Consider the following 27,971-nt stretch of genomic DNA (forward strand, 5'->3'; position numbering starts at 1 on the left):
TATCTCTGCAAATCATATTATTATATCTGCAAAAATATGTAACTAACGTGTAGCAAATGAGTTATTCATTTCGGGTTATTAATAGCTTCATACGATAACATTTTCTACACAAATAATGACGTATTTCTAAGTGCAATACGCAAGAGATAATGTGTCGAAAAACATATAGGCATATTTTGCAAATAATAATAATAATTCCCAAACACCCTAGTCAAGATACAATTTGTAATATAACTGCTATATGCAATATGCAATATAATTTGTAAAATGCTATATAAAATAATAATTTAATAATTAATAATGTTTATTTAATAATTAATAATAATTAATAATAATTTATATAATACGTATATGATGCTTCAATATTTAGAATTTAAACATTGAAACTACATAAACGTTACATAAAGAAGTAATTATATACATATATAATCATCACTTTAAAAAAGGAAAAAATTATAATACAACATTATTGCAACTTTCTTGTTATATATAATAAAATGTGATAGTAAAACTATAGCTATATGAATACATAATTATATCGACTGCGTAATTCGTAAAATTGCTATATTTTATTTCGATTAATTGCAAAATTATTACAAAATTACTCAGAATAAAAAAAACATCTTAATAGATTTCAGTTTGTTGTTTAAAATCTTATTAAAGTTAGGGTCAAATCCCTAACAAAATTTAAAAAAATATCAAAATTATATCATTACAAAGTTTAAATCTGGTAAAAAATTTTTCATATATAATTATATTACGTAGCTATATACATATAATTACATATAGTTATACATAATTATATTTAATAATTGCACATAATATATGATTATATATAATTGTATATAATTATATATAAAAATCATGTATAACTGTATATAATTATATATTATATTTATATGGACATATTTGATATATAATTATATATAACAATGTATAACTATATATAATTATATATAAAAAATTTTTTACCAGAAATTCAAATAAAATGCAAAACAATCACAACTTTTTTGTTCTTTTTGTAATATCCTATATTATTATAAAAATACCTTAGATAGTATTGTTTATCACGATTTGTTTACTTCGACATTCTGGCGCCTTTATTCAGTACTTTTTATCAGATACGGTTCCGTCTGTAAGGGTATTTATTCTAAATCCCTATGTGTCGCAATGCTTGTGTACAAGCACAATTTCAGTAAATAAGTAATCGCGTTGCCGCCGTATCTTTTGCCGTATCTTTACTTTGATATAAAAGCAAGATTGGTGGGATTGTCATCAGATACCTATTTTCTTACGTCTTGCATTCTCTCTCTTATTCCCGTTAAAATAAACGAAGGTTCGTAAATGCTGATGACATAGTATATATTTTAGCAATATTAACACTGCAACGTTCCAACATTGCAGGATAAGGAAAAAGATATGGCCATGCAATCCGTGAGACAGAGATTCTTCAACATCGTAAGAGAATCGGACAAAATAAGATTCCTGAGTACCCAGCAAGTGATTGATCGCGACAACAAGTATGGTGGTATACACTTTAAACCGCTGCCGGTTGTTCTTTCTCGTGGGGAAGGAGTTTACCTGTGGGACATCGATGGAAAGCGGTATCTCGATTTCCTAGCAGGATTCTCGACTGTCAACCAGGGACACTGTCATCCGCGTCTGGTGAAAGTTATGAGGGATCAGGCCGGAAAGTTGGCGCACACGTCTCGAGCCTTCTACTCAGAACCTCATGGCGAATTAGGAGAATATCTGACAAAACTCCTAGGATGGGATCGGTTTTTACCTATGAACACAGGTGTGGACTTGCTTTAAAAAAGAATTGAAATACTAAGAGAATTGGTTTCAGTATCTCGCGGTAATTGTCAAAAAAAAGTGTTTAATACCATTTGCGATACAAATTTAAGCTTCTTTATAAAAAATGGAATATTTGGAGCATCTAGTCTCTTTTTACAGGTGTCGAAGGTGGTGATACGGCCGTAAAATTGGCCAGACGCTGGGGATATAGAGTGAAAAAGGTGCCTAATGGCAAGGCTACTGTTGTGTTTGCCGCAGGAAACTTTTGGGGCCGTTCAATAGCAGCCTTATCTGCCTCGACAGATCCAAACTGTTACACAGATTTTGGTCCGTATGTGCCCCTTTTCGAAAAAGTGCCGTACAATGACCTCGTTGTTCTAGAACAAAAGTTTCAAGAGAATCCCAATATCTGCGCGTTCATGATGGAACCCATTCAAGGCGAAGCCGGCGTCGTTGTGCCGTCTGTGAGTCAATACAAAGATGCACATCATAAATATTGTGTGCGAGTATTATTGTAAAATTATTTGTACTACAAAAACATTTGTTTCTTTTACCTTAGAAACTCGCGCAGAATATTCTTCCTTTGTATTATACAATATTATACAGAATTAGTGATATAATTTTTTCGCTAACGGCGTACAATTCTTCCGCTTTGTGTTTAGGATGGTTATTTGAAACGTGTGAGAGAACTGTGCACAAAGTATAATGTTCTATGGATCGCCGATGAAGTACAGACTGGTCTTAGCAGAACTGGTATGCGTCTGGCAGTTGATCACGAAGGCTGCAGGCCGGATATTCTCATTTTGGGGAAAGCACTCTCCGGTGGGATGTATCCAGTTTCCGGTGTCCTAGCGGATGATCAGGTTCGCAAAAGTTTCTCAATTATTGAAATAATTCAATATCAGCTATTCTGTTCCTTAAATTTAACAATAATTTCTATAAATTAAATTTATGCGATTTTATAAAATATTTTAACAACCATTACCATTTGTGTAAATTTTATGTTGAAGTTTCGCGTATGCGATAACATGCTATCTGCCGTTACGTAGCTCAAAAGAAATAGATTAACCATTCGCCTGGCGCGATAAGATTCTTTAATCCACGTTCTTTGTTCGTTTCTTTCCAGATAATGCTCTGTTTAGAAACAGGTTCGCATGGAAGCACTTTCGGTGGGAGTCCACTTGGAAACAGAGTTGCTTTAGAGGCAGTTAAAATTCTGGAAGAGGAGAATCTAGCGGAGAACGCAAAAAAACTCGGAAAAATTCTAAAGGAAGAACTGGAAAAACTGCCGAAAGACATCGCGACGGAATTTCGTGGACGCGGTCTTCTAGCTGGTCTCGTGATAAACAAAGGTATCAGTAATCATAAAAAAATCAATGATTCAGCTATATTGCTGATAAATTATCAGCTAATTAAAAAAAATTTGTATAATATGAACAAAGATAAAATACTTGTTAATACAACAAATTTTAAAATTAAAATCATACCTTGCAAATTATGACTTTATCTCACACATTCGCTCATAATAATGCATGACAGATGTAATAAAAAGACAAAGTAACTATCTTTATTTCTACGCAAACAAGAGATGCCAAATTTTTTTATATTACGGTCGTCGTGGTTATTACAGAATTCGCCGAGGGTTGGGACATCTGCCTAAAGTTGAGAGACGCTGGATTGCTGTCTAGACCCGCGCATGGGCAAATCATCAGAATATCGCCTCCTTTAACAATTACAGAGGAACAATTACGAGAAGGAATAAACATTCTCACTACGGTCCTCAAAAATTATAAATAAAGGGATTTAAAATTTTACCAAGATTGTATGACAAACCTATTTTTTTATGATAAAATAGATTACTTTTTATCGCATTATTCTGTATTATTTATTTTCTATCAGCCGTATTACTTTATTCCAAAAAACATGTTTAAACTTTCAAATCTTAGGCCTTAAATTCTTAGATTTCTTGAGGATACATTAAGATGACGTCGTAAAAGAATAAAAAAGATAATGGCTATATAATAACTATGTCTAAGGAAAAATCTTATTATTATGAAAGATGTATTTGCAACGGCCATTCGTGTTTATATATTTGTATATACATAAAAATTTATTGTATATAAATTATATATGTGATTCGTTGTGCTTCTTTAAATGTCTCGTCAAACTAAAAGACTGTGAAAACATTTGATTACACTGATTGCACTTATAAGTCTTTGAACCGGTATGTAAATTTAAATGCCGTTTCAAATGATTGGCCAGCTTAAATCTTTTTCCACATAATCGACATTGGTGCTGCCTCAACGTGCCGTGCGAAGCTTCATGACTTTTAAGATGACTCGATTGCGCGAATCTCTTGCCGCATAGTTTACACGCAAAAGGCTTCACCTTAGTATGTATTCGCAAATGCTCGACCAGATTGCCCTTCTGCACGAAGCGCTTGTCGCAATATTCGCACTTGTGTACCCTCGATGTCTTGTGCGTGCGCAAATGCATTTTTAAATTATAATTATGGCTAAACTTTTTATCACAAATCTCACATTGCACCAAACCCCTTCCGGTATGCAGTCTTTCGTGAGCTTTCAAATTTTTTAAAAGACGAAAACGTTTATTGCACGTAGCACACTCGTAGTCCTTGCTTTGCAGAGTATTATCACTTTTATTATGAATTTTTATATGCTCCTCTAAGTATGATGGATAGGAAAATATTTTATCGCACACTTTACATTGATGTACGTTGGTTTTGGTGTGTAATCTCATGTGTGCGCTAAGCTTACTTTTCGATGCGTAACCTTTGCCACATGTTGGACACTTAAACGGCTGCTGACCAGAGTGAGACAATTGATGAGCAAATAGCTTGGACTTTTGTGAGAATTGTTTCGAGCATACCTCACACTGATGTTTCTTATCGTGGATACCTTCTGTGGCTTTTATGTCGAGAGACTGCTTATAATTGACATCATTTGAACATCCGTGATATTCAATCGCGAGCTGCCTGTCCTTTCCAGGTGATTTCATAAATCTCAAGTTTTCGGCAATAGACACATCGTTTTCGGAATGTATCGTTACATTTGGCATGCGTTCCGAACTGCTTTCCTGGACGCTATCGAGATCAATATTCTCCGGGAAGTTTATATTCTGCATCCCATCAGTGTCGTCCACAGTGGACCTCTGATATGATAAGTTCTGAATAGGATTATCAACGGAATGAATTGATCTTTCATAGCTCAAGTTTTGTGGAATATGATTAGAATTTTCACAAATCTCTATGTTTTCATTATCGCATGACATATCAACGCTTTCCGTGTGCGTTATATTGTGATTTATTAATTGCCTTCTATTGGTAAAAGTGTGATTGCACAAGGAACAATGCAAGGCACAGGCAGCTCGACTCGAACTCTCTTCATTCGGTGACACAGTATGCATCATATTTGGCCTGACTAACGGAGATAATTGCGTATTTGAAATATTATCATTTACAAAGTTTGAGCTAACATGAGTAAAGTTAAGATATGGATTCTGAGACTCCACAATGTGCATATGCTGCATAGGTATGTTATCCTGAATAAAGGGTAAATGCAATCGATTATGAGCGCAGAGTTCCTGGTAATTCATAAATACCGCACCACATTCCACGCATTTTAATGTTTTATGAGAATTTTGTACCGGCACGAATCCTTGATTCTGTTGATTTTGATAGAGTTTGCAGCCAGAAACGGTGGTGTATGAAGTCAATCGAGATACCTATGTTTGAACACATTCTTGGTTATAGTGATATGTAGAGGATAGATAAAATAATATAAACATCTAAGAAAAATGTTACTACTTATTTTGTTAATTTAAGAGATTGGTCTATCATTTACCTTCAACACATATTTTATTCTAATAAAAATAAAGTTATAGAATGCTTAGATAGAATGCTACTCGATGAAATGTAATATTTCTGTTAGTAGAACATCTTTCAATTATTTATATACATATTGAAAAAAGAAAATTGCTTTTTACTCTATTTTCTAAAATTTTATTCTAATCTCTAAACTTCCAATACCTTTCTTATCCAGTAGTCACCCAATTTTAAATATCGTTTAATCATTGTGAATAGTTGTAAAAAGAAACATTTTTTCTTCCAATATCTTTTAAGCAATTGAAAAATGTCTTGCTAGAACAAATAAATAATTTTGTGAATACTGATGCATTTTATTACTCTATTCCAGTAAGGAATATGTATTAAAGATAAATCGTGGGCCAATCGTTTATTAATAAAACAATTCCTGTATTTTCCAGGTATTCACATTTTTTTGTCTATTCTCTGTATTTGTTACAGTGAAAGCGTGAAATATCTTTACCTTCAACGCCGCTTGCCTCAAAGCTCTGTCCGCAGCACGACATTGCTCTCGGTATAAAAGGGCCGACTCCGCTCTAGTGACACAACGATCACACATCTTTTCTGGCAAGCCATCTCCCTGCCAGACCTACAAATATTCACACAAAGAGCAATGCAAGCTTAATCTTCAACATATTTATCTTTCTGTAATCTAAGTCTTTTTTGTCTAGCTTAAGATATTATCTTTATCTTTCTGTAATCTGAGTCTTTTTTGTCTAGCTTAAGATTTTTTGTTTTAAGCTTCCAAAAAATTTGTAAAAATTCAGAGTTACTTTTCAGCATCTATATTGTAGGGTGTTTCAAAATATGGCCAACTTTAAAAGCTTAAGATTCCTAAGCAGAATAAGGTCGTTAATTTATTTTATGAAAACTATTTATGAGAATATTGAAAAAACTAAGAATAAATTTTTATTTTAATCACTAACAAGAATAAAATATATCTTCTATATGGAATATTTGTAAATAAACAAAAAATTTTATCTCAGATATTGAACTTTATTACAAGAATATAATAAGGTCCTAATAAAAAATAATTTAAAAATAATAAAAGAACTAAACATTATCTTCTAATCAATTTCAAAATAGTTATTAACAAGAACAAAATTTCTTAGGATTAACTCTATTTTTAAACAATTATTTTTAATTTAATCTTTAATTAATTTTTTGAAATTTTTAACCATTTGAGTGTATCTATTCTCGAATATTAGTAGTATTGAAAATCATTATCCTCTAGTGTAGACCTTACACATAACAAATAATAGTAATAACAATGACCATACAAATGAGCCTTATTTAACGAGTACATTGTTTTTAAAAATATATATTTATTCCCAAAAAAATGTATGTTATTTTCTGTAGTTAAAAAGTTGAGAAATATCATGTTATAATAAACCATAAAATGTATACTTAATAAACTATATAACAAATTTTTATAAAACTGCTCATACATTCACTTTGTTACAAATTTTTGTTGCACTAAACAAATGCATTGTTATTGGTTCTAATTCTTTAATCCCTCTTTACCTACTTCTTACAATACGTCTTTTAAGTACATAAGCTTGGTGTAAAGCGTGTTTTTACATGGTAATTTTTAAATAGATTTTGTTCAGTACTGGATCTTATTTGGCTTCAGATAAAATCTTTATTCTACTCATTGTAGATCACAGATAAAAAAAGTATGAACATAGGTTTGAAAACACTTTCTTTCCAAATTATAAACAGTTTTTTAAATACTTTACTAAAAAAATAATTTCCTTCCACATTAATATATGCCTCAATGTCTCAAGGTTAACATTCAAAAGTTCCCAAAATATTTTATCACACAAAGTAGTAAAATGGTTTTGATATATGATACTTCCATAGTAGCAACAAGAATAGCATAAACGAGATTCTTATAACAGAGTCCCCATAAATAGAAAACCAAAAGATCTAAATCAGGAGACTGTAGACAATGCAATTGATTTTTATTTGCCATTCTATCAATCAATATGATTATCAAAAAATTTTTCCACAAACAAAAAGTGTTTACAGCTTAGAAGAAAGAGTTTGTAGACTCAAGTTTATATGATTTTTCTTGTTCTAATAGAATATGAAAGTTTAAAGTTTGGATATTTTTGAAAAACCCTGTATTACCAAATAGTTTTTAAACTCAAATGATAAAATATTTAAGGAGATATATAATCGAAAAATCAAAATGTTTCAATCAATTAAAAAATTGTAGAATATTATTTAAAGCAAAAAATATTAAAATTTCAAATTAACCAAGTATTTTCCAGAAAATAAAAGTTTCAATTTGAGTTTAATCACTTTATAATGTGACATCATTGTAGCAAATGCACCAAACAACAGATATATCACATTATTTTTTGAAAGTACATAAAAGTTATATGAATAGTTAGAGTAAACCTTGTATATCCTTATAAAAATTCAACTTCATTCATCATGTTGTTGTCTCAAGTAAACAGTTGGTAAAAGTATGTTGGTAGCTAAAAATAATTTCTGATAAACTAAATATAATGGAAAATTTGGTAAAGCGGTTGAAACAAAGATTTAAAAAATCATTACAAATATATTAATTAAAAACTAAGCTTTTGCAAGGCCCCAGGTATAGGCAAGCATTGGAATATCTGGTGATACACAGTAAGTGTTGAAACGTTGCAGGTTAGATAATTGTACAGCCACATTTGACATTTTTAATAACAAAATTAAGAATCTGTATAAATAGTATGTAAAATCTGATTAACGATAATCAAAAATACATCATTAACTTAATTTTACGCAGTTATTTAAACCAATGATTTCATGAAAAGCAAATACGTGGTAAAAGTTTAATAATTGTTCTCAATAATGTAAATCACTTTTTGTTGAGATGATATTGATCATACTTTTTTACTAAAAATTTGAAATAAAACCTGAAGTTTGAGAATGAAATTTCGCTCATGAAAAAAAAAACTCAGATTACAGATGAAGGGTTAAACCTCTCCGAGTTGAGAAATGAGTAGTTACCTCCAAACAAGAGAGCGATCGTAATTTAGCGGCGAGTGAGGAACCAGCCGGTCCTACGAACAGGCATACCATTTTGTCGCCGTCTTCTCTCAAGCACGTGCGGCACAATTTACTGATGTTCTCACTGTCGATCTCCTTCGTGACTATAAACATCTCTCCGCCGTTTGGTAAACCGAAAAATGTTGCCCGATCCCGATTCGTTATTTTTTGTTCATAGATTAAATACCTTCAACTTATTCAAATGCTTTTGATGCATTACCTCTGGTTGTATCTCATTCATTCTTCGCATTAGTCATATTTTTATGGCTCTTTGGATCTCTTTTATGTCTCTGTTTTGACGTTTTCGCGTCCATGCGGCTGTCAAATTTCATTTCGTTCACGCCGCCGACGCAAGGTATCACCACCATACTGTGAAATGTCGAGATGACGTGTTCCTAAACTCATCAATAGGCGCATAACTGAAAGTGGTCTAGTTTCCATCAGAATTCAATTCGATTTTACTCACGGAAAAGCTGGGCCTCGATTCTCTAACTCATTTGTAAGAGAAACATATACGAAAGTGACAGAATAGCCAATGGAATTATTCAATGACATTCTCCCATTGGCTATTTTGCCACTTTCATATACGTTTTTCTTACGAATAAGATAGAGAATCGAGGCCCTGCATTTGCGGAAAATGCAATTAATCAATCGATGAATTAAAAGACTCACGTATAATTTAATGAAACATTAATTCAGCTGAATTAAAAATAATGAATACCGCATTTTGTATTTCCATCCATTTAAATTCAAAATTCTATATTTGAATTCAAAAATATTTCTGAAATCTAAAACTCGAATAAAAATTAAGAAAAATTGCAGTTTTTAATTTATTTTAATTTATTTTATTTTGCTGAGTATAATAATATTCGAGATAAAATCGGGATATAATCGCATCTGTTAACTGGTTCTGCTATATTGGTTCAGGCCAATAAAAAATTAAACAACATTTCCAACAAATAAAAATAAATTTAATTGCAAAAATTGCAATTTATTTTAATTTATTTGAGTTCGCGTTTTAAAGTGTTCCAAAGTATTTTTAAATTTGAATAGACTCAAATGAAATGAAATAAATGGAAAAAATGCGCTATTATCGTCATCATTTCGAATTCGAGTAAAATGTCCTCATTATACCATTTTTTAGATTTAAATGAATTAAAATACAAAATAAACTATTATGTACAAAATTGTAAAAAACTTGTATAAAATTTATTTTCATAACTGCCGTTTCATATACGGGCAATCAAACATGTCGCATGTATGGGATTATCAGTTTCGATTTGTAATAGAAACTGTATTTTATATAAAGGAATGGTGCCTAATAGAAGATTTTTTGTTGAAAAATCGAATGTAAATTGTTACAGATTGATAAAAAAAGTTTAAATCTAGGTTTACTAATAAAAATAACATGATAATAAATTTTCCAAATATTTCTATTTGTATTAAATTTTATGATACAAAATGTATTTAGAAACATAAAAATTGTTTCTTAAATTTAAATGAACAGTTTCCATATGTAGATGTTAAGATTCTATTTTAGACATCCATGTATCCTTTATCGCATGTATACGTTATTTATATGGGTTACATTATATATTTTAATCATATTTAAAACATGTAGGTGAAACTAATATGGTGAGGTATAATAATTTTAATTTCGAGAATCGTAACAAGCATTTTGATAGCTATATCTACCAGATAGAAAATGCAACATTTGAGATATATCATCAATTAATTATATCTTGATGTATCAAATATATTATCAAGATTTCAAAATGTATACATATTATAAATCTTGATTAATACAATTATTGTATTCTCCAAGTGTTCTTATAGTAATGGCAATGTATTTTCATATGCAAAAACGATTTTACAATATTTGTTTAGCGTTCATTATATTTTGTTAAAGTTTTCAACTTAAGATATCTATTTAATATTCAGACTTTTAGACATTAAAGATAATTTCCAAATGGCGCATTAAAGCATATTCAATCTGCATTATCTTTGATAAATTAGGAAGATCGCTTTTGTATCTATCTGTTAAATCTTTTGTATCTATCTGTTAAAAACGTTGCCACTGGTCCATCGTAAGTATTTTGCACGTTTTATCACTGAACGTTTATTATAATTTCAAATTTGATTAAAGAGAATAGCAAAAAATTTTTTAAATTATTGAGATTTCTATCATGCGATAACGAAAACATCAATATCTTAATACTCAAAATATTGCAATTACTAGTGATTTTTAAGAAAATGTAAGTACGATTTATATACGATTGCCAGTCAAAGTATATTATTTATGTATATCAATTTTATATTACATTTTAATATATGCGTATTTTAAGTTTGATGATTTCCATTCCAACGTTTCAATTTTTTCTAATCTTTCAAGAACTGAAATAAGTTTTTGAATTTACTCTGAAAATTTGTTAAAAATTTTGTTTGCTCACAGGCTGATGGAGCAGGTCAAACTAAACAGAAACGTTCTCTATCATTTTGCATACTATGAAATAATTAACAAGATGTTTAATTATTGAAAATTGCTGTATGTTGGAATCACCCAAGAACTTAAAATAGAGCATGTACCATTATTGTATTAAAACAATTATTAATCCGCCTTAGATTAAAATAAAATCCACGTTATTCGAAAAATAAGCTATCAGACGGCGTATCGTCGAATCCTGCATAAGAAGTGAATAGGTCTTTATTGCAAAGAGAGTTGCTGTGCATTACGCTATTATATGAAAAATCGTAAAACCAAATATCAATGTTCCTCCTGTTTACGTCCGATGTGCGACACTCATCGTATGTATTTATGTAATAATTGCTGCCAATCAAATTAAATTTGCAAAATTTTATTTTTTTTTAAATTTTAGTATCATTTGAAATTTAAACAAAGTTACTTGTATTGGTATTTACATAATAAATTCAATTTTTTTATATAAACGTAATTTTCTATCCAAAAATTGCCAAAATTCTATATGCAAACTATATCGAATTTATTCCCTCTTTCTCTAGAGATTTTAAATATTTTGTTTTATGTCCTTCTTCAATAGATCATATAAGTCTTTGAATGCTTTAGGAGCTTTAGTGCCTGATCCACTTAAAATACTGGACACATTAGCTAGATTTATTAATAAATCTAGATAACGTGTCCAGTATTTTATATGGATTAGGCGCTAAAGCTCTTAAAGCATTCAACAACTTATATGATTTGTGGTTTGATGAAGGCTGCGTTCCCAAATTCACTGCCAGTACTGAAAATCTATAGTATACGTAACGTGAACTATAGATTTTCAGTACTTGCAGTGTATATCGGAACGCAGCCGAAGAAGGACATAGAACAAAATATTTAAAATCTCTAGGTAAATAGGGAATTTCCTCTTTCTCTAGAGATTTTAAATATTTCGTTTTATGTCCTTCATCAAATTTAACCAAAGATATAAGTCTTTGAATACTTCAGGAGCTTTAACACCTAAGTTTACTTTAAATTGTTTAGTAATTAGATTTATTATTTTTTATTATTTCTAGTAGTTTAGCTAACAAGTTTAGTGTTGTCAATGAGTGTTCCACATAAATCGGTTGTCTAACTGGATACTGAAACCTAAAAAGACGTAATGGTGTTTTGTCGTCATTAATGTTTCTTTTAAGAGACATATGGTATATTAGTGAATAATAAACGTACAGCGTAAGACCGACTTGTGTATTATATTTGAGCCGATGACTTGCGGACTCTCGAGATTAATGGAATCAAATACAACACCAGCGTCGATCGAAGTAAAATTTGTTTCGAATTTCTACAAAAAAGATTAGTCAGTAAAGTCGGAACTTGTAACATAATTTTTATTGGCAGCATTATAATTACCTACTTAGCAATGTTTTTAAAATTCGTATAGAAAATATATTTATTTTTTTATTTAAATTCAAGACCGTGACTTGTATACACCAAATTAGATAAAAGATGGACCAAATTGATCAGAGCAAGATCTTGATGCTGAAATAATATTTAATGTTTTAATTCATATTGTACTGCGCACCGTTACTTTTGTTTTCAAAAGAACACTATTAACAACACGCTTGGCGTGCGAGGATATGAACGCGACGACATCAATACATTACAAGGCAAATTCCAAACGTAAACACAAGCAAGGACGGCACGACTGCAAAGGCACCGACTACACGTGACACATACCGAATATCGCTACCGCAGCGGTAATGAACGCGAGAATCAGAGTCCGGCATCGGCACGCGAAAATACTATGCAGCAGCGACAAGTACCAGCGATAGACCAGATGCACCCGTATTCGCGGCACGACCCGGGGTGCGTTTACTTTGGACACTCACGTGCTGTAAGCGCTTATAAGCATCATTTCATCCTTATTGTTTATAAATCTTGAACAAGGATAAATGATGTTTACAAGCGCTTTGATCGCGAAAGTAAACGCAGCCTCGATCACGCGGTGATCACGCGAGCTTGCGTTACCGACTCGCATGACGCATGGTCGAATGAGAGCTAGGAGCACGCGGTGCAGATCGAGTTTAAAACTTGATTTTGCACTTCCCTCGGCTGTCCCAGCGACACAATACCCCAGGAGAACATACAACGTTCCACGCGAGGCTAATTTCTCCTTAGCTCGCGACGAGATCCTCTTTGCTCTTGCAGGTGATCGACTTATCAAACACTATAACAAAAACGATCTTTCGGGCCGACGAACACCTATAACAACGATCGCTGGCAGAATTCAAACGCGGCTTCCCTTCGCTCACATGCGGCTTTACAATACTATTTTAATCACGGGGCACTCTCACCAGCACGGCAGCTTCTCCTCGGTGTAGTCCTCTTCGTCACGTTAATTCGCTCTGGCAACAACTCCTTGCTTTACATCTCTCGCTAGCTCTTTAGCAACCGGCCGGGAATCGCTCCTCATCAAGGTCGGTGTCTCGCTCTCTTTTTCTTCTTCTATAAAAATATTGGCGCTGTATTATATAATACCCACCGAATACTATTCATTGCAATGGAGCAATACGACCATAGTGTAGAACCAATATGGTTATAGTAGTAAATTTTCAAAATATGCGGAATGCAAAGTCTTAAGGTGCGATTTCACATAGCTATAATATCCAGATATTTACTTCTACTCTACCAAAATTTCCCATAATTCCTCATAATTCCCAATAAGTCCCCATAATTTTGGTAGAGTGGGGATAAATATCTGGATATATTATATCTACGCAAAATTGTACATACACTTTTAACACTTGAATTAAATTGCGTCAACAATCTCAATCGCGCTTTTTCACAATTACCTTTACTTACAATCAACCTTACCTATCAAGTGGTTTACAATTACCGTACGCGGCCGACCAGCCAATCTCGACGTTCCGCTCTCGACAGCCGTTGTCGCAAGGCAACGCAAAAAAATAATTCTAGCTGTTTGATATGGGATCGATGGTGCTTGCGCTTTTCTCTTGTCTGCGGTGCGCGCGTGATATAAATATATTGATGCGTCCGCCAAAGATAGGCCCGCAATACGGTTCACTCGCGCACTCTTATTCACACACGCACTAAGAAATTAGTCGACTCGTTTATAAAAGAATTCTTCTTTAATTCAAAACGTGTCACAAGATCAAAATTAGATCCAGAACGAACAAACAGAAACAGAACACGATCTCCTATCGTCAAACAACGCAGCTCCGTTCACGCGCCGGACTTCCAATACCGGGCGTAACAATATCTTTATACCATGGATGCGCGTAACGCCCGCGCGTGGCGGTAGCGATAATCACCCATGGAGGTTATCTCCATGTAATCATCGCCTTCGCGCGATTGCTCCCATGTCACACACGTGTAATTAGAACTGATATCGAAAGCGTTCGCAGGACCCTGATCCGACGTTGGCCGGTTCTCCAGTGAAAAATGTCTCTCGTCGATTCTTTACAGCTGCTCTAATATTCGGGCGGCTCTACTTTATTAACAATAATTTTTAAATGTTTTTAAATATTTATTCATTGTAACATTCATTATAACATTTTTTTAATATTAAAAAAATCAGCGATTTAGGGAATGCGAGTCAGACACACTGCTGCCAAACTGTGAAATTCTCAATAAAGTGTTTTATATAAAATTTGCAAAGCATTCGGGATATTTAATTTTAATTTTTTTTTGTTTAATAAGACGGTGTCTTTCAAAAATATTTGAAAAAGTGCACTTTCTTTACTCAATAAAAATTCATATCAAGTTATATTTATGAAAAATTTTATTAAAATCTGTGGAAAAAACGTAGTATACCATAACTATTAAAAGATCTGCCAAACTATAATACGCTCCCATATCTTACATTGCATCATTGCATAAAATTTTATTAATTTCTTTTTCTGTAAATGTTGGTTTATATGACGTTATAAAAAACTACTGAATAGTATTGAAATTCAATTTTTACATAAATCCGCTTATAAGAGACAAGAAGGTAATAATGCTTAAGTATCCGTATTAATTTATTAATATTTTTTTATTATAATTATTTATTAGTGCATAATACTTATAACTATTGTACGATATAGCATTTATAAACAGTAGGCGCTTTTAGCCCTTCTACATCCCTGTCAGAAATCGTCTGAAATCCTCTTCCTAAATTTTACGGAAAAGGCAGCGTTTGAAAAAGTGACGGGCAAGAAGGAAAATGAATGTTTCCATATAGCGATAACATCGCCGTTCGCTCCGTGTTTACAACCGCGAACTTATTTCTCTAATCGATGATAAGAGAGGGCAGCTTAGACTGTCTCATATTAAACCAACACAAAGATAAATTGATCTCTCAATTTATTTTATCACCAACACGATCACGATAAATTTTAAAATTATGACAATTTTAAGTAAGCATTTTGCATTTTAATTAAAAAAAAATTGTTTATCGAGGCTTGTGAATGCGAGTTGAATGTATATATATTAAAGCTGACAATGAGCTACGCTCGATGAAATGTCTCACAAACTTATTTATACATCATTCGAAATTTTTTCTGTAACGTTTGAAAAGTACGCTTTCTCCCTTTGCTTTGGTTCAATAAAATTTATCGATATTTTAAATTAAAAATGGATATCTAATTTTCACATCAAATCGCTTGTAAGAAAATAAAAAGATAATATTAGACATCTGTATTATCCTATTAATATATATTTTATATTTATTTCTTATTGTTTTATAATATTAAACGCGCACGCAATTGTTATAAATATAATTCATGCATATGCGTATACATCAGTATACACACACATAAAGCTAATAGTATACATCAATGAAAAGTAAACCCGTTCTAGCCTTCTTATATTATCATAAATCGCCTGAAAATTCCATTCCCAAATTATAAGTACATAACGAAGCGCATAGAAAACGTGACGGAAGAAAGGAGATCCTGTGTTCGCATAGGATCGTTGCTCGCTTTGTCTTTACCACCGCAAATGTTTCTCTCTCTCTCTCTCTCTTTCTCTCTAGCCGGTGACGAAGTAAAGGACAGACAGAGATTGAGGGTGTATTCCGAAAGTTCTATCGAAAATATTCTTTTTAATAATAAAGTTGGTAACACTGTAACTAACTATCGCTGTGTTCCGTAATAAAAGTTGAGTTTGTGATTTCGTTAACTTGCAAAGACCATCGGAGAAGTTATAGTTAAATTTCTTGTAATTTAATTATTTAAAAAATAATTTTAATGACGTATTATTTATTAAAATAATTCTAATCATGTATTATTAAAATAATATTTACTAACAATAATTTTTATTTTAAAATAGGAATTAAGCAAAAGATGGATTTCCAAAAATTCCGTGAAGCTAAAAATTGCAAGTTCTGATTAATTTTAAATTATTAATTGTAAGTAAATTATATTATATCCGTTTATGTGCACTAAAAGTGCATGATAAAATTTATTCCATTTAAGTAATTGGAGAGGCTACAGTAGCTTAGCTAGCATGCTTATAAATGTTAAACTTTTATTAGATATTATTATAATATAATTTCATACTTATTTCATACAAAATCAAATAAGATTTTTAAAAAATAATATCAATATTGGCAATATCAAAAAATTTATCCTACAAACAAACTTTGCTAATTTTCAGTTTTTAGAAGTTTCTGTGCTCTTTAATTCCTATTTTAAAATCAAAATTATTGTTAGTAAATAATATTTTAATCAATAATACATGATTACAATAATTTTATAAATAATTAAAATACAAGAAATTAAACTAACCTCTCTGCTGATTTTTGCAAGCCAACGATAATCACAAATTCAACTTACATTACAGAACACAGCGTAGTTAGTTACAGTGTTACTAACTTTATGATTAAAAAGACTATTTTTAATAGAATTTTCGGAATACACCCTGATTGTCCGTTTTTAGTTATATAACTAACGTATCTTTCACTGTTTCATGTAGCACGGAACAGAATCACAAAATTGAGGACATTACCACGTAGCACAAAATGGAACCGCAAAATCGTGCACATAACGATAGAGATCGTTAGGACATAACTACACGTAGTACATTGGCTACGTAGTTCATGTGCACATTTTGTGCACATAGAGGAGCTAGTGGACGGAAACACCTCAGACTCCGGTATCAGAGAAAAGAGCTACATTGTATACAAACATTGTAACAAAGTATTGTTGATAACTGTGTATAGATTAAACCTGCTTGATAGCACAAATAAATACTACTGACAAAACGGGCTAATCAATTTATGTATGCATAATGAATAAATTAAAAGAAACTCAAATTATAAGTACTCAAATTAGTTCATCGTTTCACAAAAATGTGTCTCTGCTCACAAAAATCATATTGCCATCAGTTGAGTTTCAACGACTCTTTAAAAAGGTATGAAAACATTTCTAAAAACCATTAACATCAGTCTCATTAATTTAGACATTTTTATTTTATAATTGAAATTAAAATAAGTTTCTGATATGAGCATTCTTTTGAAAAAGGGTATGTTTGACAAGCCTAATATGACGGGTTTCCTACACGTATCGCATTACTTGTCAACGATATATGACGCAAAACTGTTTAAGCAAATGGTCAGGTGGCCGATCTTATGCAGAAGAGACGAAGTTACTTACCGGATTGAAATAAAAAACTTTTTATGTCTCTTATCGCGCGACAATCCTGATCTTAATTTCCCAACAATACTGATGTCTTATTTGATCCAATCGGCAGGAATCAAGTTCCAAATTATCATGTGGAAGTTATCGCAACTCGCTCTCAGGGCTTACATCCAGAGGGAACGTACGTAATGTAGTGCTGACTGATGTATTTTATTTTTGTTCCAATTAATTCTAGATAGCACAAAATATTCGTATACTTAATATATTGTTTTTAAAAATATAAATAAAAAAAGATTTTGTATTATTTTAAATATATGTGCATAAATATATTTTATACACATAATTCTTATGTCTGGAAAATGTATCATATAATTATAAATTGAGCTGTACAATATACAGGGTGATTATTAATGAATGTCCCCACTTTTTACCATAGAAGCAGGATTTACCAACGGATACGTATTTCTGATATATTATTATATTAGAAATTACAAATGCGTACAATACTCTTATGGTAAAAAGTAGGGACATTCATTAATAATCACCCTGTATGTGTAATATATGTGCCATTTTCATAATAGGAAAGGGCCCTTTTGATTGATTCTAATTATTGAGATATTCACTGTTTTATCGGTTTCGGTCAAATTTATCAAAAAATTTTTTCCGTGATTCGTATAGAGCAATCCGAAATGTCTGGCGTTAATCTTTCGCGCTGAATAATATCTATGTGGAAATAAATACGATTGATTATCGAGCGAAAAAGACTCATTCGATCGCTCGATGACTTGATATGATCGAACGTGTTTGTGTGCTGTATAAATTTTTTTTTTTTACTAAAATTTTCTTTCTAATATTTGGTTTTTTTTTAATAATTTAAAAATTTTAATGTTAATTTATAAAAAACCTAATATTTCATTGTGCGCACTTCATTAACAATCTCGATCAGATAAAACCGTTTTAATGTTTTTAATGATAATTTAATGATATTATTAAGTTATTTTTTCTTATTTTCTTAAAAAAAGCCTATTTGATTAAGTCGGATATTACGTAGTCTCCAAATAAAAAAAGGTCGAAATGTTTTTTATCTGACGATTAATTTGATTACTAAAATGTGTAAGAGGTTTTAACATATTCGAATGATTTAATTTACGTTATAGTGATTTAGAGGACTTTAAACTTTTAACTTGATTCCTCCCCCCCTAAAAAAATGCGGTATTTAGAACTTCAATATTCAAATTTATTTTTGGTTAATTTTGAGGAGGTTTGGTAACGTTTTAAATAATAGTTTATAGCAAAATTACACAAACAATACAAACACGAAGATCTAGTTGCAACCATAGAAGGCATTTTTGTTCAATTTGTATTGATACAGTAACGGTCAAAATATCTCTCTACTTTGATGGTTTATAGTTTTTATCAAATCTGTAGTGCTAACCAATGCTAACTCAATTTCGAGTGGGTCTTTTTCTATGAAAACAGTACAATAAATATATAAAATATGTTTATATTTTATAAAAACAAAAAATTTAGGCTCTGGATAATGAATTAAATTAAATATATATTATAGTAATGGTTTTCGTATTATTCCAAAATGATTATTATAAACAATTTCTATCAAATTTTTACCTAATTTTTTTAAAAGAAATTTTTAAAATATTTATGAATACCTATGATAATTGTTTTATGCTGTCTGGCATCGCGTTATTTATCTTCAAGAATTCGTATCTTCAGTTCAAACAGAATTATTGAACGCGCCGTGTGCAGGCCCAGCACAGGATTTAACAATAGCATACTTCAATAATACAATCGTGCAAAAATGCAACGTCATATTGAAAACGTGTAAAAAAACGGAGAAAATACTGGATGCAACAAAAATTTTTTTTAAGTAAATCATTACTTTTTTTTGCAATGAATAGCAATCATTGATGCATATAATCACATTATATATTTTATATCAATTTGCATATAATTACATTATATATTTTAGCGGCGAAATGAAGGCATTGAATGCGTACAAATCGGAAATTTTTGATAGAAAAGAAAATATAAAAACGCTAGTTCTCGATCTACCAGCTTATTCATTACTTCAAAAACGACTGATAGATGTCGAAGATTTCGATATAATAAGCAGTTAGTGCATTATAAATATTTTTTCGTGATCTTCATACATTCATAACTTTATTGATAACTTTCATATTTTTTCTCGTGTTCCAGTATGGAAAAGAAGCATTTTTAAGAGAGTCCAATATATTCAGAAAAAAAACAAAGAGTTAAATAAATTAGAGGAATCCTGCGATTGTTTGTGCAAACTTGTTTTAAGGATAAATTTGAATTCTGGAACTCTCAGCGCAAATAAATTTCCTAAAATTTATTGCAATAATTATTATTTAATATATATGCAATCTGAGACACAGGTAAGATAATCGATTATAAATGTTTTGTATGTGGTATCTTTTACAGTCAATCATTTTCTTTTTTTTTTTTTTTTATTTAAGAACTTAATACGCAATTTATATGCGAATGACTCCGTCGTGTTCTCTACTTTGTTGTCGCTGCTGGATTTGACATTTAAGCAAATATATCGTAAAAACGTTACCGATCTCCCCGATCTGTCACAGTGTCTACCGTTCGTTCAGAACGCTTGCAAAAAGATGAAATCACTGCAAATATTGTTCAATGCACTGAACGTGAGAATTAGCAGTATGTACAGAAATGAGCAATATGTGTCTCGAGAAATGGAAAATGTTTACATCAATTTTGACGCAAGCAAAGTATCAATTGTAAGCCGCAACATCTCACTACAATCTCCGAAAATTAGTTTTATTCTTAATCAACACACAAACAATGATCTTTTCTATGAGAGATTATCTTCATCTCCAATAGAAGGTAATGTTTGTTAAAATTATTTATATAGAGTTGTTAGCAATCAGAAAAAAAAGAAAATCAAAAAGTTTAGATAAAATTAATTAAAATTACAGTAAAACGATTGTAAACTTTATTATTTTTTGCTTTATTTTTTATTATATCTACTTTTTGTTGGTATTTAATGAAAAAAATGTCAATATTTATATTTGTATTTTTTTTTCAATGTTACTTTAAATTTTAGACAAGGATTTTTTTTCAAAAAATGACTACTCATGCAGCACAAAAGCTTACAGCAACGTTGCAACAGAAAGATTGTAGTGCAAGCATATTGTAATATATTTCACAACGTTTCTTATAATATGCAATGAAATATTTCTATAATCTTATTGCAAATTTTCTATGCTGTATGGGAAAATTGAGAAAGAAATATTTTTTCTGTTTTGTTAACAATTAACTGTTTCACTAACTCTCTTCCACAGAACAATATTGTTAAAATATTGCAACATTGTAATATTTTAGTAATATTGTAGAAATGTTGAAAATATTGTTGGAATATTTTGTTCTGTATGGGTTACTTTAGCAATCAAATTTATGCTGTAAAAATTTCATTTTACACGCCTAAAATATGCTCTACAAAATTGAAAAAAGCAATATTCTTCAAAAAAGAAAATATATGCTCTTAAAAGATTACATTTTATTGCAAAAGTTTTCAAATATTTACCTAAGTTTTTTATAAAATTGGAAAAGAATAAATATAGCTGTTTGCATATATTTATTTTATAATAATTTAACTAGTTTTATGCCATTAAAAAAAATTAAAATATTAAATGAAACAAACACATACATATTTAATATATTATTAAGTAAGAAGCAATTATTTTAATAAAAATATATACAGATTTGTTAATATAAAAACAAATAATTCGAAAATGAGCACAACGCGCGAGGATGTAATGATGGCGCTTATTACACATTGATTTAAACAATAATTATATTTCAATTTTTTAATTTTAAATAAAAAAGATATATCTAAATTGCAATATATGTTTTAACCTCGCCTATGTTTTAACCTTAACAATATATGTTTTAACCTGTTTGGTTTCTTTAGGCGTAGGTATAAAAATTAAAAAATGTAAAATTTTAATTATCAAACATACTTAGTTAAACAGTTAAAGTGATAAAAAACAATATTAATAAGTCAATTAAAAAACAAAGGTTCTATTCTATGTATTAATAATCACAGACATGTCGATGATATGTTGGTTAATATAACAGATCCTTCCAATAAAGATAGAAAATCATGCAAATGAAATCGTCAAGTCTCTTTAGCTGAGATTTAATCCAAGTAAAAAATCCAGAGATTCTCAGCCTTGATAAAAATTCCGTTAGAAACGAGAAAAATGTGCATTCTTTTTTTTAAATTTTCTTTAGAACAAAACACGTCCGATAATCTGACGCCAATAAAATTTTTTTAAGAATTAAGATTCAGAAAAAAGTTTAATTTAATTTAGGTAACCTATTTACTATTATATTGAGAAAAATTAATTGTAAGTCTAAATTAGGAAATAATGTGAAATATAAAAATGGGTCAAATATGTAAATATTGTGCTAATGTGAGTAAAATATAATAAAAATATGTACGTATAAATCAGATATGCTAAAATGTGCACTTATGTGTAAAATATGCAAAAATATGCTCCAACATATAGCGTTTCAAATGCATTACTTCGCTTACAAAACAAATTTAATTCATTTTTTTATTAATTAAATAGAAAAAATTTACCCTTAGCATATATTTTAGTTGGCTTAATTATATAATTTTAAAGAAAGGGAATGCTACAAGTGTGTGTTAATTTTCAGGGAAATACAAACATTTGTTTAAAAGATACAAACGTGAATATCGTCCATTATGTGAGTTGCCTACACTCTTGTTAGACTTTAGTAATTCTTGGAATAGCATGAGCGGATGGTTGTCTCCCCGCGCACACTCTGTTAAGTGTGAACAAATCTCATACAAGGGAAAATCACTTTCGCCTTTGTATTCTCGATTGCTACGTCATTCTAGATTAGATTTAAAGCGTTCTAAAGGTTCGTGCCATGCCTTATTCCGATATACTTAAAATCTTTATTACTTGACAAAAATGATGAAAATTAAGATTCGTATGTATGTGCCTTCAGAAAGCGTGTTGCTCAACCCGAATGCAAACTACGAAGGATTGAATCTAACACCAAGGAAACGTCTCTCAAGAGCGAGGCATCTGACAACGCACAGCTGTAGTCGCAGAATAAAAGATGGTTTTTGATTTTATTGATAACATCCTTATTATACATATCTTTAAATATAAAGAATTGACAAAATGATCAAATGGACAAGCGCAGAATTCGTGATACTAAATACTTTATTGAGTAAAAGGAGAAAGAGAAATTGTTAAATTAAAAGCTGACAATGCAAATTCTTAAAGTTTAGATAATATTATTTATTCAAACTTACTGCTAATAACATTAATTTATATATTTAAGCACATATATTTATTTTATATAGATTCACATTATATTTTCCTTCTTTTTGTTGCTAATATTCTATATTATGGTATTCTACATTGATGACAAAGGAACAATATTAGGAATAGATCGCAGTATTTTACAGGATGATTCTTAAATATAATAAATGTAAAAAATTTATGTGCATATTCCTTGACTTATTTTATGAAGAAAAGATCTTGTAAACATCTATATACCTATGTCTTAAAGTGCTTTATTTTTAAAACACAGATTAGCCCTGATTCTTAAGACTTTTTTATTAACTGTATAAATAATAAAGCTAAAAAATTGATAGCTTTTGACCTAACTTAATTAATTTCAAATAAGTTAATTTTTAACTTTAACTGGATTGTATTTTCAAAATACATAAATTTAAATTTAACTTATTTTACTTTTTTCTGAATTAATTTTGGAATTATTTGAAATATCTCGTGACAGCTCCGTGTCCCAGAACAGAACAAAAGCCGGTCGTGCTTCTTTTATCAAATTGATCTTCCTTCGACCAGTTTCTCAAGCTCAGCCGAAAAGCAGGCATAACAATATTTACCTGTGTAGAAGAAAAAATACATTCCTATAATATAAAGATCAGTTTCTTTGTTGTTTTCTATACATATATTTAAACGGAATAGAACATTTACAATAAATATTTATAAATATTATTTTTTTAACATTATATAAATATTTTATTCATATTTTATATACATGAAGAAAAAAATCATAAATTATTCAAATGTTAAATGTTAAAATAGAGATTAAATATTTGATATAATATTTATGGTAAGTAAACAAATAAATATTTATAGTAACATTTTAAATTATCACTAAAAATAAATGAAGCTAGATAAATGAGAGTACAGCGCAGTTAACAGAGCGTGACTATATATTACATAAGTTTCTTTATTATTTACATATAAAATTCTTTATTATTTATTATTTATATACAAAACTTACGAACATTTTGACTCGCTTTGAAATTATTTTCAGCGTTACAGATAACAAGCTTTAATATATTCTCTTTCTGTATTGTACATAGACAATATCACTATCTATTAAATAACTCATTGAATCGACATATTGACGTTGAAATCATCGATATTACATCGTATTGAAATAATGCTTAAAACTTATTTTGAAGTCTGTGCTTTATATAATATTTGTAAAAGGTACAAATTATTTATAACACGTGTATTTATTAGCAAAATCTTAAACGAGAAAATTATATATTTTCTGTTGAGAGACATTGATAGCATCGTTCACGGTTACGACTTGGATAGATAACCGTTTGAAAATTCCCGAAAAAAATTTCTGAGGAAAAACCTCAACATTAAAATAAAAATCTTTTTAATGTAAAAAGGGGCATAAACTTATTAATTTTAACGTTTTCAAAAAATTTTTTTATTGCAAAAAATGTTTTTAAAATGTTTTTTAAAAAATATTGTTTTGCTCATTGGATTAAAAAAACACGTTTCTTTAACATTTAATGAACATTTTCTACAAATGTTTAAAAAATGTTTCTGTAATATTCAAAAACATTTTTTTTTAACGTTAAGATAAATATTTTTTTATTGAGAAACACGGTACTTAACTCATTATTTGTAACGTTTTTATAAATATTTTTAAAAATGTTTTCTAAATGTTTTTAAAAACATTTTTAAAAATATTGAATTGCTAATTGAGCGTGAGAATAGTCTTAGAAATAATATCCACGCTCTCGCGTAACTGTTCCTCCTTGATAATTAATGGTGGTGCCAAACGAATGATGTGTCCATGTATTGGTTTCGTCAAGAGCCCGCGTTCCTTCAGTTTCAAACAAACATCCATGACATTAATCTTTTCATTAAAGACAATGGCATTCAAGAGACCCTTTCCCCTCACTAAAGTGACTACCTCCTTCGGTAGTTTGCTAAGCTCATTTCTGAATATGTGACCGAGTCTTTCCGCATTCTCAGCGAGTTTCTCCTCTTCCAGAACGCGAAGTGCTTCAAGGGCAATTCTGCATCCCAAAGGATTGCCACCATAAGTAGACCCGTGCTCGCCAGGTTTGATCGTTAGCATAACGGGATCGTTAGCTAATACACCGGAAACAGGATAAAATCCTCCGGACAGAGCTTTACCGAGAATCAAAATATCTGGCTTCACGTTTTCGTGATCCACCGCGATCCGCTTTCCCGTTCTCGCCAGGCCGGTCTGCACCTCATCCGCGATCCACAAGACATTATTCTTTGAGCAAAGCTCTCGAATTCCTCTTAGATACCCATCCTTTTCGAAGAACAAACACAATTTTTAAGGCTAAATATTAGAGCTATTTTATCCCTTTGTGTTTAAATATTTGCACATAAAAGTTTACCTTAGGAACTACTACGCCAGTTTCACCTTGAATAGGCTCCACCATGAAAGCACAGACATTTGGATCGGCGAAGGCTCGTTGAAGTGCCGGAAGATCATCGTAGGGTACAAGCTCGAAACCTGGCATAAACGAGCCGAAGCCGCTGTAACTGCTGGGATCAATACTCGAAGAGATAGCACTCAAAGTTCTTCCCCAGAAGTTGCCCTCCGCAAAAACTATCTTGGACTGATTCTGCGGTATGCCCTTGCACGCGTATCCCCATCTGCGTGCCAATTTGCATGCTGTTTCGCCACCTTCTACGCCCGTGTTCATTGGCAATCATTTGTCATAGCTATAAAGAAATTATTTAAAATAAATTTAATCTGCAATATCTGCGAAAAGCACGTTATTATGCAATTGTTTCGTTGTTTAAAGACATTGATTCATCAATTACACCCAGATAACATTTCTTATAAAAGCAAAGCAGTGCAATTCATTTAATAAGTGTTGCCATTATGTTGCCATAATAATAGCAGAATTCTTTACTGAATTAAACCTTTTCTTGCATGTTGCTGAAATAATACTTTTTAATTAGATAATTATTAAAGGGCTAAATATTTTTTACTTCTGATATTTAGTAAAGTTACCGTAATTTTGTCATAATATTATGATAATTATATATCTTCTACCACAATTGTTGCCACAAAGTTGCTGTATTTAATTTGCGTACTTTTTTGTTTGCAATGTTGCATGAAATAAAAATTCGCTTGTTAGCAACTTGCTTGCAACACCTTTTAACAAGTTATCAGCAAAATGTTTAATGGGCAGAAGTCCAGAAATAAAATATTAAAAGAATTATTTTTATTGGTCAAGAAAAATTGAAAAGGCAACAGTCATGTATTATTAGATTTATAATTGTAATTAAACTAAAATATTATTTCAATTTTCGGATCTCTGTCCAAGATTCAATTCTTTATTCATATCATTCATTTAATATTTAACTTTCATAATTCATTTAATACTTTACTATATTATATGTGTGTGTGTGCGCGCGCGCGCACACACACTTTTCTTCACTAATCTTTTATACCTTGGATTTCATTACGTCATCGTTTATCTCATCATCATGAATTTGAGACTCAAAATAAATACTTTAATTTGTACCTAAAAAGTTTCGTGATATATTCCGCGAATTCACCCAAGATATCAGAATGAAATGCCCTGGACGTCAAAGTTAACATCTTAGCCTGGTCGATCATCGCCTTGTAAATTCTGGGATGACAGTGGCCTTGATTGACTGTCGAATAAGCACTTAGAAAATCAAAATACCGTTTTCCCTCGACATCCCACATAAATACACCCTGCGCTTTGCATAGAGCCACAGGGATTGGATGATAATTATGAGCACAATATTTAAATTCACGATCGAATACTTCTTGAGATGTAAGTGTCCTCTGACTTTGAATGTACTGAAAAAAAAAAAAAAATTTTAATTAATCCTAACAATATCTAAAGTACTTTTAAGCATGCTTTTCGAGTATTTTCCTGCAGAAAGATTATTGTAGCAAAATTGCAATAATGTTGCAAAATGTTGCTGCAACATTGGTAAAATGTCCGTCTTTAGAAATATTGCAATGCAATATTGCAACATAATTACAATATGTTTTTTTTTTTTCATAATATTTTAGGTGTCATATAATTAATATGTTATAGCACTTCATGTTATTATATTATAGCACTTCCAGATATATCATACGACCTTGAGTTAATTTTTACACAGGTAAAAAATTTACTATCAAAATACATTTCATTTGTTTTCGTCTCCAAACTCCATTTGGTAATTATTGACTTTAGGGGACCCAACCTCGATGATCTTAGCCTTGACATGTGTTGTCAAGATCATGACATAAATATATATAATTGTAATAAAACTGCAATAAAATATGATAAAATTAATACTAATTAATTATGTTACCTGAGATCGGGGTTGCAGTAACGTTCTTGCCGATTTTTTTATATTTAGCATTATCACTCTTGTTACTGCAGATTTCATTGCGTAAATTTTGTTTTTCTTGTTTAAGACGACGATAAATTGAAACTATGATCAAGAAACTCTTGATATAAAAATCTTTCGAATTGTAAGATAAGTTGTCCACTGCAAATTGGAATACAGTCTTTGCAACAACTAGCTACTTTGCCAATTATAATGAAGTAAAAGTTCGTCGGAACGCAGTTGTCTCATTCATCTGAAATATTAATTTTATTTAGAAATGGCAGCTCAGAAATGGCATACAAAATTGTATGTTCTTATTAGTATAATCATTAATTAATTCCTTTACTGTTCAAATTTGAAGATTGAGAACTTATACAATTTTAATTTAACTTTTTAAAATTAATTTACGCAAATATACATATATA

The 27,971-nt window shown here is 30.5% G+C and overlaps 4 protein-coding genes and 2 long non-coding RNA genes across 12 annotated transcripts; 2 read left to right on the forward strand and 4 right to left on the reverse strand.

Annotated features, from left to right (window-relative positions):
* The first annotated feature begins 1,152 nt into the window (after positions 1-1,152).
* On the forward strand, positions 1,153-3,671 carry LOC105201522 (ornithine aminotransferase, mitochondrial). The gene is made up of 6 exons (XM_011169560.3): positions 1,153-1,336; positions 1,405-1,798; positions 1,957-2,261; positions 2,460-2,660; positions 2,924-3,149; positions 3,428-3,671. The coding sequence occupies exons 2-6, from the start codon at positions 1,420-1,422 to the stop codon at positions 3,592-3,594; spliced, it is 1,278 nt and encodes a 425-aa protein (XP_011167862.1). The 5' UTR covers positions 1,153-1,336; positions 1,405-1,419; the 3' UTR covers positions 3,595-3,671.
* On the reverse strand, positions 1,844-2,950 carry LOC120359729. The gene is made up of 3 exons (XR_005576504.1): positions 2,783-2,950; positions 2,352-2,713; positions 1,844-2,259 (listed from the first exon to the last, which is right to left on the reverse strand). It is a non-coding gene; the product is annotated as an uncharacterized LOC120359729 (long non-coding RNA).
* Positions 3,672-3,840: 169 nt separating the features above from the next.
* On the reverse strand, positions 3,841-9,132 carry LOC105201523 (zinc finger protein 665). Of its 3 annotated transcripts, none has more exons than XM_011169563.3 (4): positions 8,946-9,132; positions 8,687-8,829; positions 6,144-6,269; positions 3,841-5,541 (listed from the first exon to the last, which is right to left on the reverse strand). In XM_011169563.3, exons 2-4 carry the CDS (start codon positions 8,756-8,758, stop codon positions 3,922-3,924), a joined length of 1,818 nt encoding a protein of 605 aa, XP_011167865.1. In that variant the 5' UTR covers positions 8,759-8,829; positions 8,946-9,132; the 3' UTR covers positions 3,841-3,921. The 3 variants fall into 3 exon arrangements, with proteins under 3 accessions (XP_011167865.1, XP_011167864.1, XP_011167863.1); XM_011169562.3 differs by having other exon boundaries at positions 8,913-9,132; XM_011169561.3 differs by having other exon boundaries at positions 8,687-9,131.
* A 1,008-nt stretch (positions 9,133-10,140) lies between these two features.
* On the reverse strand, positions 10,141-14,587 carry LOC105201251. 3 transcript variants are annotated; one of them, XR_005576587.1, is made up of 6 exons: positions 14,055-14,587; positions 13,535-13,685; positions 12,918-13,442; positions 12,591-12,719; positions 12,411-12,522; positions 10,141-12,329 (listed from the first exon to the last, which is right to left on the reverse strand). It is a non-coding gene; the product is annotated as an uncharacterized LOC105201251 (long non-coding RNA). The 3 variants fall into 3 exon arrangements; XR_005576586.1 differs by lacking the exon at positions 12,918-13,442 and having other exon boundaries at positions 12,595-12,719; positions 14,055-14,517; XR_005576585.1 differs by lacking the exon at positions 12,918-13,442 and having other exon boundaries at positions 14,055-14,517.
* A 2,610-nt stretch (positions 14,588-17,197) lies between these two features.
* On the forward strand, positions 17,198-23,152 carry LOC105201520. Of its 3 annotated transcripts, none has more exons than XM_011169557.3 (8): positions 17,199-17,594; positions 17,705-18,002; positions 19,553-19,706; positions 19,809-19,951; positions 20,036-20,235; positions 20,317-20,707; positions 22,547-22,774; positions 22,865-23,152. In XM_011169557.3, exons 1-8 carry the CDS (start codon positions 17,472-17,474, stop codon positions 22,987-22,989), a joined length of 1,662 nt encoding a protein of 553 aa, XP_011167859.1. In that variant the 5' UTR covers positions 17,199-17,471; the 3' UTR covers positions 22,990-23,152. The 3 variants fall into 3 exon arrangements, with proteins under 3 accessions (XP_011167860.1, XP_011167859.1, XP_039314896.1); XM_039458962.1 differs by having other exon boundaries at positions 20,440-20,707; XM_011169558.3 differs by lacking the exons at positions 19,553-19,706; positions 19,809-19,951 and having other exon boundaries at positions 17,198-17,594.
* Positions 23,153-24,880: 1,728 nt separating this feature from the next.
* LOC105201519 (ornithine aminotransferase, mitochondrial) lies at positions 24,881-27,621 on the reverse strand. The gene is given in 4 exon segments (XM_011169556.2): positions 24,881-25,486; positions 25,575-25,905; positions 26,718-27,022; positions 27,529-27,621. Coding segments are annotated over 4 exon segments (1,305 nt in total). The 5' UTR covers positions 27,607-27,621; the 3' UTR covers positions 24,881-24,895.
* Between the last annotated feature and the right edge of the window lie 350 nt (positions 27,622-27,971).

Source organism: Solenopsis invicta, chromosome 16 (genome assembly GCF_016802725.1).
Source record: "Solenopsis invicta isolate M01_SB chromosome 16, UNIL_Sinv_3.0, whole genome shotgun sequence".
NCBI lineage: Eukaryota > Metazoa > Arthropoda > Insecta > Hymenoptera > Formicidae > Solenopsis > Solenopsis invicta.

Coding starts and splice junctions, on each gene's coding strand:
- LOC105201522 (XM_011169560.3), top strand. CDS start 1,420: ATGGCCATGCAATCCGTGAGACAGAGATTCTTCAACATCGTAAGAGAA. Junction 1,799..1,956: donor GTTTTTACCTATGAACACAG/GTGTGGACTTGC, acceptor CTCTTTTTACAG/GTGTCGAAGGTGGTGATACG. Junction 3,150..3,427: donor TGGTCTCGTGATAAACAAAG/GTATCAGTAATC, acceptor TGGTTATTACAG/AATTCGCCGAGGGTTGGGAC.
- LOC105201523 (XM_011169561.3), bottom strand. CDS start 8,839: ATGTTTATAGTCACGAAGGAGATCGACAGTGAGAACATCAGTAAATTG. Junction 6,270..8,686: donor GATCGCTCTCTTGTTTGGAG/GTAACTACTCAT, acceptor GAATATTTGTAG/GTCTGGCAGGGAGATGGCTT. Junction 5,542..6,143: donor TGAGGCAAGCGGCGTTGAAG/GTAAAGATATTT, acceptor GTTCAAACATAG/GTATCTCGATTGACTTCATA.
- LOC105201520 (XM_011169557.3), top strand. CDS start 17,472: ATGAATAAATTAAAAGAAACTCAAATTATAAGTACTCAAATTAGTTCA. Junction 19,952..20,035: donor AGATTTCGATATAATAAGCA/GTTAGTGCATTA, acceptor CTCGTGTTCCAG/TATGGAAAAGAAGCATTTTT. Junction 20,236..20,316: donor ATATGCAATCTGAGACACAG/GTAAGATAATCG, acceptor TTTTTATTTAAG/AACTTAATACGCAATTTATA.